This window comes from Mesoplodon bidens (assembly GCF_964165515.1).
Source record: "Mesoplodon bidens genome assembly, chromosome: 4".
Taxonomy (NCBI): domain Eukaryota; kingdom Metazoa; phylum Chordata; class Mammalia; order Artiodactyla; family Ziphiidae; genus Mesoplodon; species Mesoplodon bidens.
In genome coordinates, this window is record NC_138160.1 from 151903603 (window position 1) to 151915438 (window position 11836).

Here is an 11836-nt window from a genome sequence, read left to right on the forward strand (position 1 = left end):
GCTGTGCGGGGTCCCCTGCCTCCCAGATGTCCCTCTGTGTCTCCACCGTAGTGACTGATGGCGGGCGGGCAGGCACGGGGTCTCAGCAAAGCCTCCGCAAGGCAGCACAGGGGCTCTGATCTGTGTGTGGCCCCTCACCAAGGCCCTGCTGCCCCTTCCCTTCTCTGAAGCCTCCATGGCTGCCCGGTACCCACAGGAGAAGACCCTGCCTTCAAGGCCCTGAACTGACCTGACAAGCTCGCTGTTCTCTGGCCACCAGAGCCTGTGCTTCAGCCATGAACCCAGATCACCTCATCTATACCCCCAACCCCGAGAAACGCCAGCACTGTGAGGGTGGGTGCCTTTGTCACATTGTGTTCCATCTCCAGCACTTACTGGAGGCTGGTAATACCGTAGGCACTCAATACCTCAATACATGCAACAAAGGCAGCAGAGTCACAAGCCTTTCTGGAGGCTGGGGTTGAAGATGGGGAAACTGAGGTTTGAGGCAGTGACGGGCAGGGCTGGATCCGGACCCCCTTCAGCTGGAGAGCTGGTCCCCAGCCCTGAGGGGCAGCGACGGCTGTTGTGCTGCCGACTGCGTACCTGGGAGATGCTGGGTAAACCAGGGCATGGCACGCATAAGGGACCTCTGGGGTCACATGTCTTGGCAGAGCCAGGAGCCCCCCAGAGACCCCGTGCCCACTCCACTGCCCTGGCTCTTGGCTTCCCGTGCCATTACAATTATCATCAACAACCCCGATGCAGGAGAATCATCAGGCTTTCCGAAGTACTGGCTCAGAACTGGGGCTGGTGGGGTTTCTGACCACAGGCCACAGCCCAGTTCCCCATTTCCAGGCCGTTGGGTGGACCACAGCACGCAGAGCTCTCCAGGGAGAGGCCGACCTGCAGCAGCCATGAGGCCCGGGGAGGGGAGCTGGGACTGCCTGCTGCTGACTGTGACCGCCATCCTGATGCTGCCAATGAGGCCCCCAGGTGAGGACCCCCGAGTAGCCCAACCAAGCCCATCAGAACCCCGTACGGGGGCCCCACCCCGGAAGCTCCAGGTAGCACCACATGGTCAGTTACTCAGCCCCCTGCATGGCTGTTCCTCTCGGGTCTCAGCTGGGAGGCGGGCAGGAGGCCCAGATGGGGTCTCGGCCAGGCCGGGGCCCAGGTTTTAGTGCACCCGGCCCCTCTCCCGGCAAACTCCACGGCCTTCTCTGGGCACCTCTGTGTCTGTCTATCTCTGCCTCTTTCCCTGCCCAGCCTGATCCCTACCCCATACTGCCCTGTCCCTGACTCGCTGCTCACCCTGCCTGCAGGCTCCTGGGCGTCCCGAATCATCGGGGGCCACAAGGTGACCCCCCACTCCCGGCCCTACATGGCGTCCGTGAGTTTCCAGGGCCAGCACCAGTGCGGGGGCTTCCTGCTGCAGACCCGCTGGGTTGTGTCGGCCGCCCACTGCTTCAGTGACAGGTGAGCCAGGATGAGGGGGTGCCCTGGTGTGGGCGGGGCGAGGACTCGTGCAGACAGGCCTCTCAGCTGGGGGAGTTTACCAGGGATGGGGGGGGCGGCAGGAGAAGTAGGGAACGAGCAGCAGCCGTGACCATAAGCCGACGTTATAACCGTTATGCTTGTCCTGAGTTTATTGTTATAACGATTACTAACATTCATATTGAAATTATTGGAGGCAATACTATAATTGAGGTGGGAATTAGAATAAATATAATGAGTATTATATTCATTCTAAATATATTTTTATAATAATTATTAAAATTAATATTGCAGGGGCTTCCCTGGTGGCGCAGTGGTTAAGAATCTGCCTGCCAATGCAGGGGACATGGGTTCAAGCCCTGGTCCGGGAAGATCCCACATGCCGCGGAGCAACTAAGCCCGTGTGCCACAACTACTGAGCCTGCGCTCTAGAACCCACGAGCCACAACTACTGAGCCCGCGAGCCACAACTACTGAGCCTGCATGCCTAGAGCCCGTGCTCCACAACAAGGGAAGCCACCACAATGAGAAGCCCACGGGCACCGCAACGAAGTGTAGCCCTTGCTTGCTGAAACTAGAGAAAGCCCGAGCGCAGCAACGAAGACCCAATGCAGCCAAAAATAAATAAATTTAAAAAAAAAGTACTGCAGTGGGAATTCCCTGGTGGTGCGTCGTTAGGGCTTCATGCTCTCTCTGCAGGGGGAGTGAGTTCAATCCCTGGTAGGGTAACTAGGATCCTGCAGGTCACGCGGCATGGCCAAAAAAAAAACTAAATTAAATTAATATTGCTGTGATTGGAGTTCATACCATAATTGAGGTGGAACAGTAATAAACGTGACACTTATTATCACGGGCTGGCGTGAGGATGACATGGATTTGCTTGGCAGGTGGGGAGAGACCCAGTCCCGTGCCGGGCGGCCCTCACCCCAGCCTCGCTCACAACTGCCCTCCCCACCCCACAGAGACCCCCAAACGGGCCTGGTGGTGCTAGGGGCCCATGACCTGCACACTGCAGAGGCCACGCAGCAGGTGTTCAGCATCTCGGCTGTCTTCATGCACCCCAACTACCATCCGGCCACCCACACCAGTGACATCTGTCTGCTGCAGGTGAGACGCTGCGCGGGGGAAGAGGGCCAGACGCGGATCCCTGGCCCCCCATGATGGCCTGATTTGTTTAAAATCTGCTGTTGGGATCCTGTGAGCACCCGTGCTCAGAGCAGGGAAGGAGAGGCTCGATAGAAAGACCCTTTGGGCAGCTGAGGGGGTGAGACTGGAGGCCTGGAGGCTGGGGAAGACCAGAGTCCTGGTCTGAGGCAGTCGAGGCCTGATGGGCGGTGGCGCATGGTGGCAAAAATGGCAGGGCCTTCTGACAGCCTAATGACAGCTTCCACTGACTTCTCTCCATGAGGCCAAGAAGAAACCCAGAAAGGTAAACAGGCAGAAGCAGTGGTGGGTGGCTGTGGTGGGGGGACCTAACCTCAGGGCTCCCCCTGCAGCTGAACAGCTCTGCCATCCTGGGTCCTGCAGTGGGGCTGCTGGGGCTGCCACGGAGGCCACCCAGGGCTGGGGCACGGTGCAAGGTGGCCGGCTGGGGCTCCGTGTCCAACTTCGAGGATCCGCCGCCTGTGTTGATGGAGGCCGAGGTCCGCGTGCTGGGCTTGGACATCTGCAACAGCTCCTGGAGGGGGCAGCTGAGCCCTGCCATGCTCTGCACCCGCAGTGGGGACCGCCACCGACGTGGCTTCTGCTCGGTGAGACACTCAGTCTCTGTCCTGTCTGCTTACAACGTGGGGAAACTGAAGCCCACAGAGAGGGTCAGAGCTGGGCAGAGCCTTGGGAACTAAGTCCCAGCTCACCTTTGACCAGATGGGCTTCGCCTAAGGCCCTGGAAGGGCACGGAGTTGCCCAGGGTCACAGGGCTGCCATGTATGGCTGTGCAGGTTGCGCACTGCACAAAGAGTTACAGATTTGTGTCTTTAAAAGCAGTGTCAAAAAAAAAAAAAAAAAAAAAAAAAAGCAGGGTCCAGATCTCAAGGAAGAAGCTCCTGCTCCTAAGCCCTTGTATGAATTAATGGCAAATTTGGCCCCGGTGCCAAGGAAGACACTCAGCCCAGGTGTGTGTGTGTGTGTGGGGGGTGTCTTTTGTTCCAGCCACGAGAGTGCAGTGGTTCAGATTCTGGAGCCCAACTGCCTGGGTCCACGTCCAGACTGAGCCACTTCCCAGATGTGTGGTCTTGGAAAAGTCACCTCACTTCTCGGGACCTCAATTTCTCCATCTGTAAAACTGTCACACAAATAGGACTTACTTCTTAGGGTCAGAGCTGATCCCATGTGACAATTAGGGTGATAGGTATGGGGAGGTGAGGGAAGAGGAGGAAGCAGGAGTTTTAGGGTGAGTATTCCGGGAGGTCTCTCTGAGGAAAGTACTTCTGAGAGTTGGAGGGGCCTTGAGAAAATCTGAGGGGAGGCATGCCAGGCAGAGAGACCAGTCACAGGGCTGCTGTGTACAGCTGCGCAAGTTGTGCACTGCACAAGGTGCGGCCAACTTGTATATTTAAACAAGCAGTGTCCAGCAGGGGGCAGTAACGGGTCTCAAGAATATGCAAAAGCCTAGAGGTTAGAACTTGGTTTGCTGCAGGAAGAGCAAGGCAGGCTGGCATGGCTGGAACCAAGGGAGTCGGGGAAGAGGAGGGCAGACAGGTGGGTGGGGGCTGGATCCTCCAGGCCTTAAAGGCTGAGGTGAGGAGCTTAGTCTTTGCTGTAAAAGCTCTAGGGAGCCATGGAAGGATTTTGAGGCAGGGAGGGTCCTTCTCAGATTCACCCGTAAGAGCTCCTTTAAGGAAAGTGAGGCCCAGAGAGGGACCCCTGGCCTCACCTTTGCCTCCACCTCCAGGCAGACTCTGGGGGGCCCCTGGTTTGCAGAAATCGGGCCCATGGCCTCGTCTCCTTCTCTGGCCTCTGGTGCGGCGACCCCAAGACCCCCGACGTGTACACACTGGTGTCCGCCTTCGTGACCTGGATCTGGGACGTGGTTCGGGGGGGCCCGCACGGCCCCCAGCCCAGCCCCCCACCCAGGACCACTGGGGTCCCAGCAGGAGTTGCCTGAACCACAGCAGCGCCGGGTGCACAAGATGAGGTTAGCTCCGGCCTGGAAAATTCCGTGGCTGGGGCAGAGGGTCCATGGGCCCCCAAACCCCAGGAAGCCTGGTGTGTGTGGGGTGGCAGGTGGGATGGGGGGAATCAGTTCCAAACAAAAAGGGCAAAATAACACAATAAAGTGTTAACTGGCTCACCAGACATGATGGTCTGCCTCCAAGGCCCAGGCACGTCTTTGAGCTTCTCCTTGGCCTCAGCGTGGCCGAGGGTCCAGTTTCACCACTCCCTCCCGGAGGGACCTTGAGCCATAGGACCTGGGCCCCTCTCCACCCTCCCACACCCTCCCCGCGCTGACCCCTCTGGAGTTTCCCACCCTGCCTCATAGCCCGAGCTTGGGATGGCCTCCCCACCTTGGCCCCTACCTGGACCGCCACTCCTCTGCCTTCCAGCCAACCCTACCCACAGATGGGGAAACCGAGGCCAGGAGAGGGTAGGGTCTCTGGTCCTCAGGGTGGCCTGGCTCACCCTCTGAAAAGTGAAGCCTGTCCTCACCCTCTGAAAAGCGCTTTGAGCGAACGGTGCCCGGCTGGCAGCAAGGCTGGGCGAGCCCCAGCTGGTACTTTTACTGATTGTGTTAGTGTCACTATGGTACCTCCAACCCTTCCAGGCCAGGCCTCCGTTTCTGGACCCTAAACCAGGTGGCCTCTTGGCGCTGCCCTAAGCCATCTTGACCCCCCTCTTCCCCTCCCCTGCCCCAGAAAGGCCAAGACTCTCCCACCCACCCTCACCCCACCTGCCCCAGTTCTACCTCGGCTGCCGCCTACCTCCTCAAAGTGGACACTGAGGCCCCGAGTCGGGCAGTGGCCGCCCCAAGGACACACACCTGTGTCTCTGCTCTGGATGCTTCCAGAACACCCTATGCACCAGCATCACAGCACCCCAGAACCCAGGCTGGTAACCCCCTACCAAAGTGGGGGGCACAGAGGCTCAGAGAGGTGGCAGGCAAAACGAGGCCTGGACATCCAAAGTGGCTTTTTCAGTGTTTATTTCTTTGGCAGGCGAGGCAGGACCCCAGGGCGGGGGAGGTTGCCTTGTCGGGGGCTCGGGCGAACCCACTGCTCAAGGGCACTTTTCCAGGTGTCACAGGTAAGGCACTTCCTGGAGGCTGGGAAGGACACGGACGAGCCCCACTGGCCTGTGCTCCTTGCTCCAAACTCGGGGAGCTGGGCTCCTGCCCCGCTGGGCCCCCACCCCAGTCTGAACCTCCAGTCTACACACAGGCACAAGGAGGTGACAAAGAGCAACAGGCCAGGAAGATGGAGGGAACCCAGCTGGCAGGCAGGGAGGGTTCAGCTGGGAACTGGGCTTAGAGGCGTGGCCAGGGCAGGATGCGGGGGACAGAGGGTCCCAGGTCTGGACCTCACCTGTGCACGGGGCAGTAGGCACTGGGGTGCCCCTCAGACACACGGCTCCAGGATGCCAGGTGTGCAGTGGGTCTTGGTGTCTATACTCCATCCTGGGCCAGTGGGTGAGCAGGGACCCCACCGGGTCCCACTCTAAGTGGACCGGGCACCACCGGACAAGGTACCCTGTTCTGGGCAGATACGACCTCGCCATGCCCAAGTCCTGTGTCCAGAGGCCCAGATGGCACCCTGTCCCTGGGGACAAGCTGTGCTTTTCTCAGGGGCCTTCACAGAACACACTGGGAGCTGGAGGGAGAGGGAAGGTAAGCCCCTTGGTTACCCTGGGGCTGGTGGGGGACAGTGGTTGCTTCCTTGGCCTGTCTGGGGTCTGGGCATGTTCTGACGCTCATCTATACACACGCAGGCCGTGGACCCCCTCTCACCCCCGGGTCCCTGTTCTATCAATAGAGGCCAGGGTGCCTCTTCATTAATTGCTGGCAGGAAATCCCCAGCCCTCTCGGTGGCAGCGACAAGTAATAGAGTTATCCCCGAGGAAGCAGAAGCGTGGGGTCCTCCTGGGCAGCAGGGTACCTGGGCCTGGGGTGGCACCCCACCCACCAGCCCTGCTCCCAGGCCTCCTTCCAAGATATCGCCGGGGGCGGGCAACAGGGCTCCCAAAATGGTCCCGGTCCAGGCTCTGAGGAGTGTCCGTGGGACATAAATTAGACTCCGCTGTGGCAATAAATAAAACGGGGCTGCCCTGAACGCCAGGCCCAGGCCGGTCCCTCAGGCTCACACAAAGTTCTCCTCCTCCTCCTCCTCCTCCTCCTCCGACTCAGCATCTAGCGGCTCGAGGGTGCCTGCAGAGTGGGAGGGACCAAAAGAGAAATGCGGGAGCGGAGAGGGGCTGCGGGCTAGACCCCGCCGCTGCTCCCCGCCCCTCGCCGCACCTGCACAACTGCCCGGGTGGCGCACGCCAATGGAGCGGCCCAGGAAGCAGGTGGCCTGGCGGAGGTGGCACGAGGACATGTAGGTGACGTTGTTGTTGCCACAGAGCTCCTGGCCGGGGCTGGAGGGCGCGGGGCAGGGCGCCGCGCGGCACACGACGCAGTGCGCGCTGCCAGTCTGGTCCACTACGCATGACTGCGGCCGCAGGCACACAACGTGCGCGCACGATTCTGCAGGTGGGGCGTCGGGGAGGGTCAGGGGCGCTCCTCCTAACCTGGGCCACAGGCCCCGCCCCCGCCGCGAGCCCGCCTTCAGGGTCCCACCCTCAGACGCGGCCCCCTTGTTGCACCAGAAGCCACACCCCTTCCACGAACCGCCCCCACACTCCAGATCCACCCTCAATCCCTCCCCCCTTTGATTGCACCAGTCAGCTTCTCTGACTCACACACTCGTATCTCTCACCCCATATGAGCCCCAGAACCCCCCTTTCCAAACCTGCACCCAACTCTTTCTCGTTCATGACCCCACAAAAGACTTAATCCAGTGACACTCTCGCGGGACAATAGACTCCCTTCACTAGGCCCCGCCCACGAGCTCCCATCTAAGCCCCGCCTAGCACAAGGCCTGGGAGCAGGGCTGGTGGGTGGGGTGCCACCCCGCCTAGCACGCCCAAATCCGTAAGACATAATAGGACGCCCTGGATTGCAGACCCTGCCCCTTCCTGCCACGACCCCGCCCCCACGCGCTGCGGCAGCGGCCTCTTACAGGATGCTCAGGCCCAGTGGCCCCGCCCCCCCAGGCCCCGCCCCTACGTACTGCGGCAGCGGCCCCGGTACATGACGCGCAGGTCTGGGTGGGCGCGGCAGCGCGCGGCGCGCAATTCGCACTCGTCGCGGTAGGTGGCGCCGTCCGAGCCGCAGACCTGAAGGCGCGCTGGGAGCCCCGAACAGTCGGGCGCGCACTCGCAGCGCGGACGGCCCCCCAGCATGCGGCAGGCCTTGCCTGGGCCGCACTCCACGCCCTCGCACGAATCTGTGGACAGAGGACACACACGTGTGGGCTGGGGCGCATGGCCGAGGCCGGAGGTCCTCAGAGACCTCCGCGCCCTCGCCTCCTGTTCCGAGGGATAGAGGCCGGGCCGGAGTGATGGGCGGTCCGGAGTCGGGGCCCACAGGGGAGGAGACTGATTTGGGGGTCTGGGGGCGGGACCGTTAGGGACGAGATTCAGCCACGGCCCGGGTGGACCCGGACTCGACGCTGCTCCTGGGGCGGGCTTCTGTGTGGGCGGGAGGGGGGTCTCTGCCCGGAATCTGGGGGTCCGGGAGGAACGGGCTTCCGCCCCCGGTCCAGCTCTCGCTCCGCAGCTGGGCCACCCGCTCGGGCTGACGTCTGTTCCCTGATTTACGCGCGTTTCTGGGAAGGCCGGCGGGGGACCGGCTGCGTCAGCCCGCGGGGGGAGCTGGGGGCTCCACCCCGTCCAGGCGCGGGTATGGGGAGGACGGGCAGCGTCTGTTCCCTGTGCCTGCCAGGACCTCCCCGGAGGAGGTGTCAGGGAGGGCGGGGCGTCGGCCTGGTCTGAGGCTCATTTCCTGAGGAGGGGGCCTCCCACAGCCCGAGCTCTCCGAACCAGGGGTCACCGCCCCCCGCAGCCCCATTTCTCAGGTAGGGAAACAAGTCTCTCTCTGAGATCCCCGCCCCCACTCAGGACCGGCTAACAGCTGCTTCTGGCCTCCCAGGCCCAGTGCAGCCTCCCATCTGCCCCCACAAGGTGGTGCCGTTTTGTCGTCATTTTACAAAAGGGGGAAACGGTCACAGCTGTGAGTTGGAGACAGCCAGGGTACTTCGGCGTGAGAACTCCAGGCCGGACCCGATGGACCCCCCAGCTCTGTGGCTTGTGGGTCTGGAGGGCCGTCTCTGAGTTCGAGTTGATGTTTCAGCCTGTTTCCCTGTGTGTAAAGTGGGGCTGATGGGGAAACCCACCTTACAGGGTGAGCAGAAAATGATGGATGCTCCTAAGAGACTAGCTGGCTTGCCCCATGTCCCCATGCCAGGGCATATGGGCTGCACCTGGGCGCCTCCCATGCTGCCCGCCCACGTGCACATCTGGAAACGCTCCCCAGGGTGGCTTCACGCAAGCAAGAACAGAAGTGGCAGAGCTGAGTTCCTGTCCCCAAGGCCAGACAAGGTGGGGGGGAGGGGGTCCTGGACCATCTCATACCCAGGCCAGGCACTTTTTGAAGTCTGTCCTCCTCCCAGAAGCCAGAGGGGCTCCTGGAGGGAGCCAGGGCACATAGCAGTTGAGTCTAGGACCACCCAGCCAGGCTGATCTGGGATTAATCACATCCCAGCGGCCAGTCAGGCTCCTCAGTTTGGCCTGCAGGTCTGCAGCCCTCTCAGCTCCAGCCTCCTCCCTGTGCCCCTGTCCTGACCCCACCCACCAGGGTCTGATCCCAGGCCATGGTCTCTGCTGATGCTCTCCCCCATGCTTTCTCCAGCTGGCGAACTCCTAATCATCCGCCAGCACCCTGGCTCTAGAGCCCACCTCCTTCAACTCACGCCCCCCTGCGCCCTCTGGGTCCTTGCAGGTTCAGCCTTGCACAGGGGGCTGGGAAAGTCCCCATCCCCTTCTCCAGGGCAGAGATGATGTCTTAGTCATTCACTCATTCTGCCTTCAAAGAGCCCCTAGTCTGATGGGATGGGGGAGGCAGCATTTCGCAGAGCATGGTGCAGAGGCACATGCTTGTTAAACATGCAGCTGTTTAACCACAGCTAAGCCCAACCCCAGACCCTGGAATCTGTGGGGTCAAGGGCAGATAAGTGTTTGGGAACACTGAGTGTGGGGTCACAAACCCTAATGGCCAGTCAGGGAGAATCCACCTTCCCAGGAGCTAGGTGTGAGCACATCCACCAGGTGCAGTGCAGGTGGGAAAGGCCACCCTGGCAGAGGGCTCCTCGTGAGCAAGGGCCTAGAGGCTGGAATCCAAACTGGGGACTCCTTGGAGCTTCCTGAATCCTCACCTGCAGGTGGCTAAGCTGGGAGCCTGAAGGCCCGCAACCCCTCTCTGAGCCTGGGATCCCTGTGCCGGCAGCCTCAAGCTTCTGCCTGCCCCCAAGACGGGGGGCTCACTCTCGGCTGTCCCGCCTCAGAACACAGTGACCCTGGCCTGCGGCCGACACCCAGGGTCTCACCTTTGCAGGGGAGGCAGTGGACGAGGCCCAGGAAGCCCAGGAGGCTGATCTTGTTCCCTGGGTGCGTGAAGTTGGACCAGGCGGTGTCGATGTTACCAGACGCACAGCACTCAGCCTGGCTCACGTCCGTCCTCAGCACCAGGCTGCAGGTGGCCTCTCGGCCCTGCTGGAGCCAGCAGACACCACCTGCGGACAAGCGGGCCAGTTCCCACGTGGCCAGAGGTGCCCTCCGGTGTCCCTCCCCACACCCAGGCCTTGGCCTTCCAGCCAGCTGCCGGCCCATGGCGATGCATACAGTCGGTGCTCAGTAATTATGGAGGGGATAATCTGCCCCTGACCTGGGAAGGAGGGGCAGAGAACCACACAGTTGTCCCCACCCTGGCTGAAGATTCTTTGGGGACCCTTCCTCTCTGGGCTCCAGCCCCAACACTGCTCCAGCCCCCACCCCATCCCCTCCTGGGAACCTCTCCCCCCTGGGTCCAGGCCCCCAGCCCGGGCCTGGCATCCTGCCTGAGCAGGCAAACGCCTGGAGCTGGACTTGTCAGGGTCAGCAGGCCCTGGAGCTGCCTCTTCCGCCTCTGCCCTCTGTCTAGACAGCGCCCGAGGGCACGCGGAGCCCCCTCGCCCAGCAGCCCCCCCTCGCCTGGCCTGCCTCTTACTCACTCCAACTCGGGAACATTCCCCTCGCATGAGCTCACTGTCTCCCCGGGGACGCGGCCTTCGGGGAGGGGGCTTGGCTCTCCCCTCACTGCGGGGCTGGGGTGGGGCTGCAGGGTGGGGTGGGGGGCAGATGGCCCTCGGTTTCTGCACCGTTAAGTGGGGATGGGGGTGGCCACGGCCCCCATTCCATGGAGCTCCCAGGCTCTGTGCTGAGCGCCTCCCAGGGACCAGCTCTGGGAAGCCAGCATATTGGCACCCCGTATAAAAGGGGAAACTGAGGCCAGGAGTGGGGATGTGACTTCCCCGGCACCTCCGCAAGTGGCAGGTGTGAGATTCCAATGACCTGTCTGCCTGAACCAGACCCAGGGAAAATCTGAGACCCCAGCTGGAGGTCCTGAGTCCAGCCACCCAGCCCTGCCTTTCTGGAGCATCGGCACCCGGATGGTCGAGGTTCAAATCCCCGCTTTGCCACTTACAAGCTGTGTGACCCTGTGCCTCAGTTTCCCCACCTGGAAACCGGGCAGAAGAGTGCCAACACTACTGGGCTGTTGCGTGGATTCCAGGACGGAAGAGGCAGACGCTAGGCGCCCGATAACTGTCAGCAGCTCTTGTGACTAGATTATTGATAAATAAATTGTGAAGGAGTCACATCTGCTCTCCTGACCTCCTGGTGACCCTCCTTTGGGCCTTTTGGGGCTGGGGGAGGAGAGCCTCAAGCCCTCCCAGATTCAACCTGCAGTGGCCACGGGTCACCAAGGGTCACCGCTCTCTGCCCCCAGCTGCCTCCGCCGCCGCGCCCCCCGACCTCGCCCCCAGGCCCGCATTCCGGGTAGGCCCACGTGGGTGGCTCGCCTCGCCCGCCCCTTCCGGCCACCCCACTCACCGGGCGCGGGGTCCCCAGAGCCCACGGAGCCAACGAAGCCCACGGCCCACGCTAGGGCCCCCCAGGGCAGGGGCCACAGTGGCCCCGGCGCCCCGGGACGCATGGCGGACGCAGACACGGCGGCAGCCCCCGCGTCGGACGCGCGGGCGGCGGGCGGGCGGCGGGCGGGCGGGCTGCAGGG

At 62.1% G+C, this 11836-nt stretch overlaps 2 protein-coding genes across 3 annotated transcripts; one reads left to right on the forward strand and one right to left on the reverse strand.

Annotated features, from left to right (window-relative positions):
* The first annotated feature begins 441 nt into the window (after positions 1-441).
* Positions 442-4773, forward strand: PRSS57 (serine protease 57). Its single transcript, XM_081231177.1, has 5 exons — positions 442-975; positions 1305-1458; positions 2439-2583; positions 2973-3227; positions 4370-4773. The coding sequence occupies exons 1-5, from the start codon at positions 612-614 to the stop codon at positions 4580-4582; spliced, it is 1131 nt and encodes a 376-aa protein (XP_081087303.1). The 5' UTR covers positions 442-611; the 3' UTR covers positions 4583-4773.
* Positions 4774-5600: 827 nt separating this feature from the next.
* On the reverse strand, positions 5601-11836 carry FSTL3 (follistatin like 3). 2 transcript variants are annotated; one of them, XM_081231176.1, is made up of 5 exons: positions 11656-11833; positions 10113-10298; positions 7740-7955; positions 6926-7153; positions 5601-6835 (listed from the first exon to the last, which is right to left on the reverse strand). In XM_081231176.1, exons 1-5 carry the CDS (start codon positions 11756-11758, stop codon positions 6768-6770), a joined length of 801 nt encoding a protein of 266 aa, XP_081087302.1. In that variant the 5' UTR covers positions 11759-11833; the 3' UTR covers positions 5601-6767. The 2 variants fall into 2 exon arrangements, with proteins under 2 accessions (XP_081087302.1, XP_081087301.1); XM_081231175.1 differs by having other exon boundaries at positions 5601-7153; positions 11656-11836.

Excerpts from the sequence above, each read along its gene's own strand:
- FSTL3 (XM_081231175.1), bottom strand. The coding sequence starts at position 11,758 with ATGCGTCCCGGGGCGCCGGGGCCACTGTGGCCCCTGCCCTGGGGGGCC. Across the intron at positions 7,956-10,112 it reads CCACTGCCTCCCCTGCAAAG|ATTCGTGCGAGGGCGTGGAG; the intron begins GTGAGACCCTGG and ends CTCTGTCCACAG. Across the intron at positions 7,154-7,739 it reads GTACCGGGGCCGCTGCCGCA|AATCGTGCGCGCACGTTGTG; the intron begins GTACGTAGGGGC and ends CCCCACCTGCAG.
- PRSS57 (XM_081231177.1), top strand. The coding sequence starts at position 612 with ATGGCACGCATAAGGGACCTCTGGGGTCACATGTCTTGGCAGAGCCAG. Across the intron at positions 1,459-2,438 it reads GCCCACTGCTTCAGTGACAG|AGACCCCCAAACGGGCCTGG; the intron begins GTGAGCCAGGAT and ends CCCACCCCACAG. Across the intron at positions 2,584-2,972 it reads GTGACATCTGTCTGCTGCAG|CTGAACAGCTCTGCCATCCT; the intron begins GTGAGACGCTGC and ends CTCCCCCTGCAG.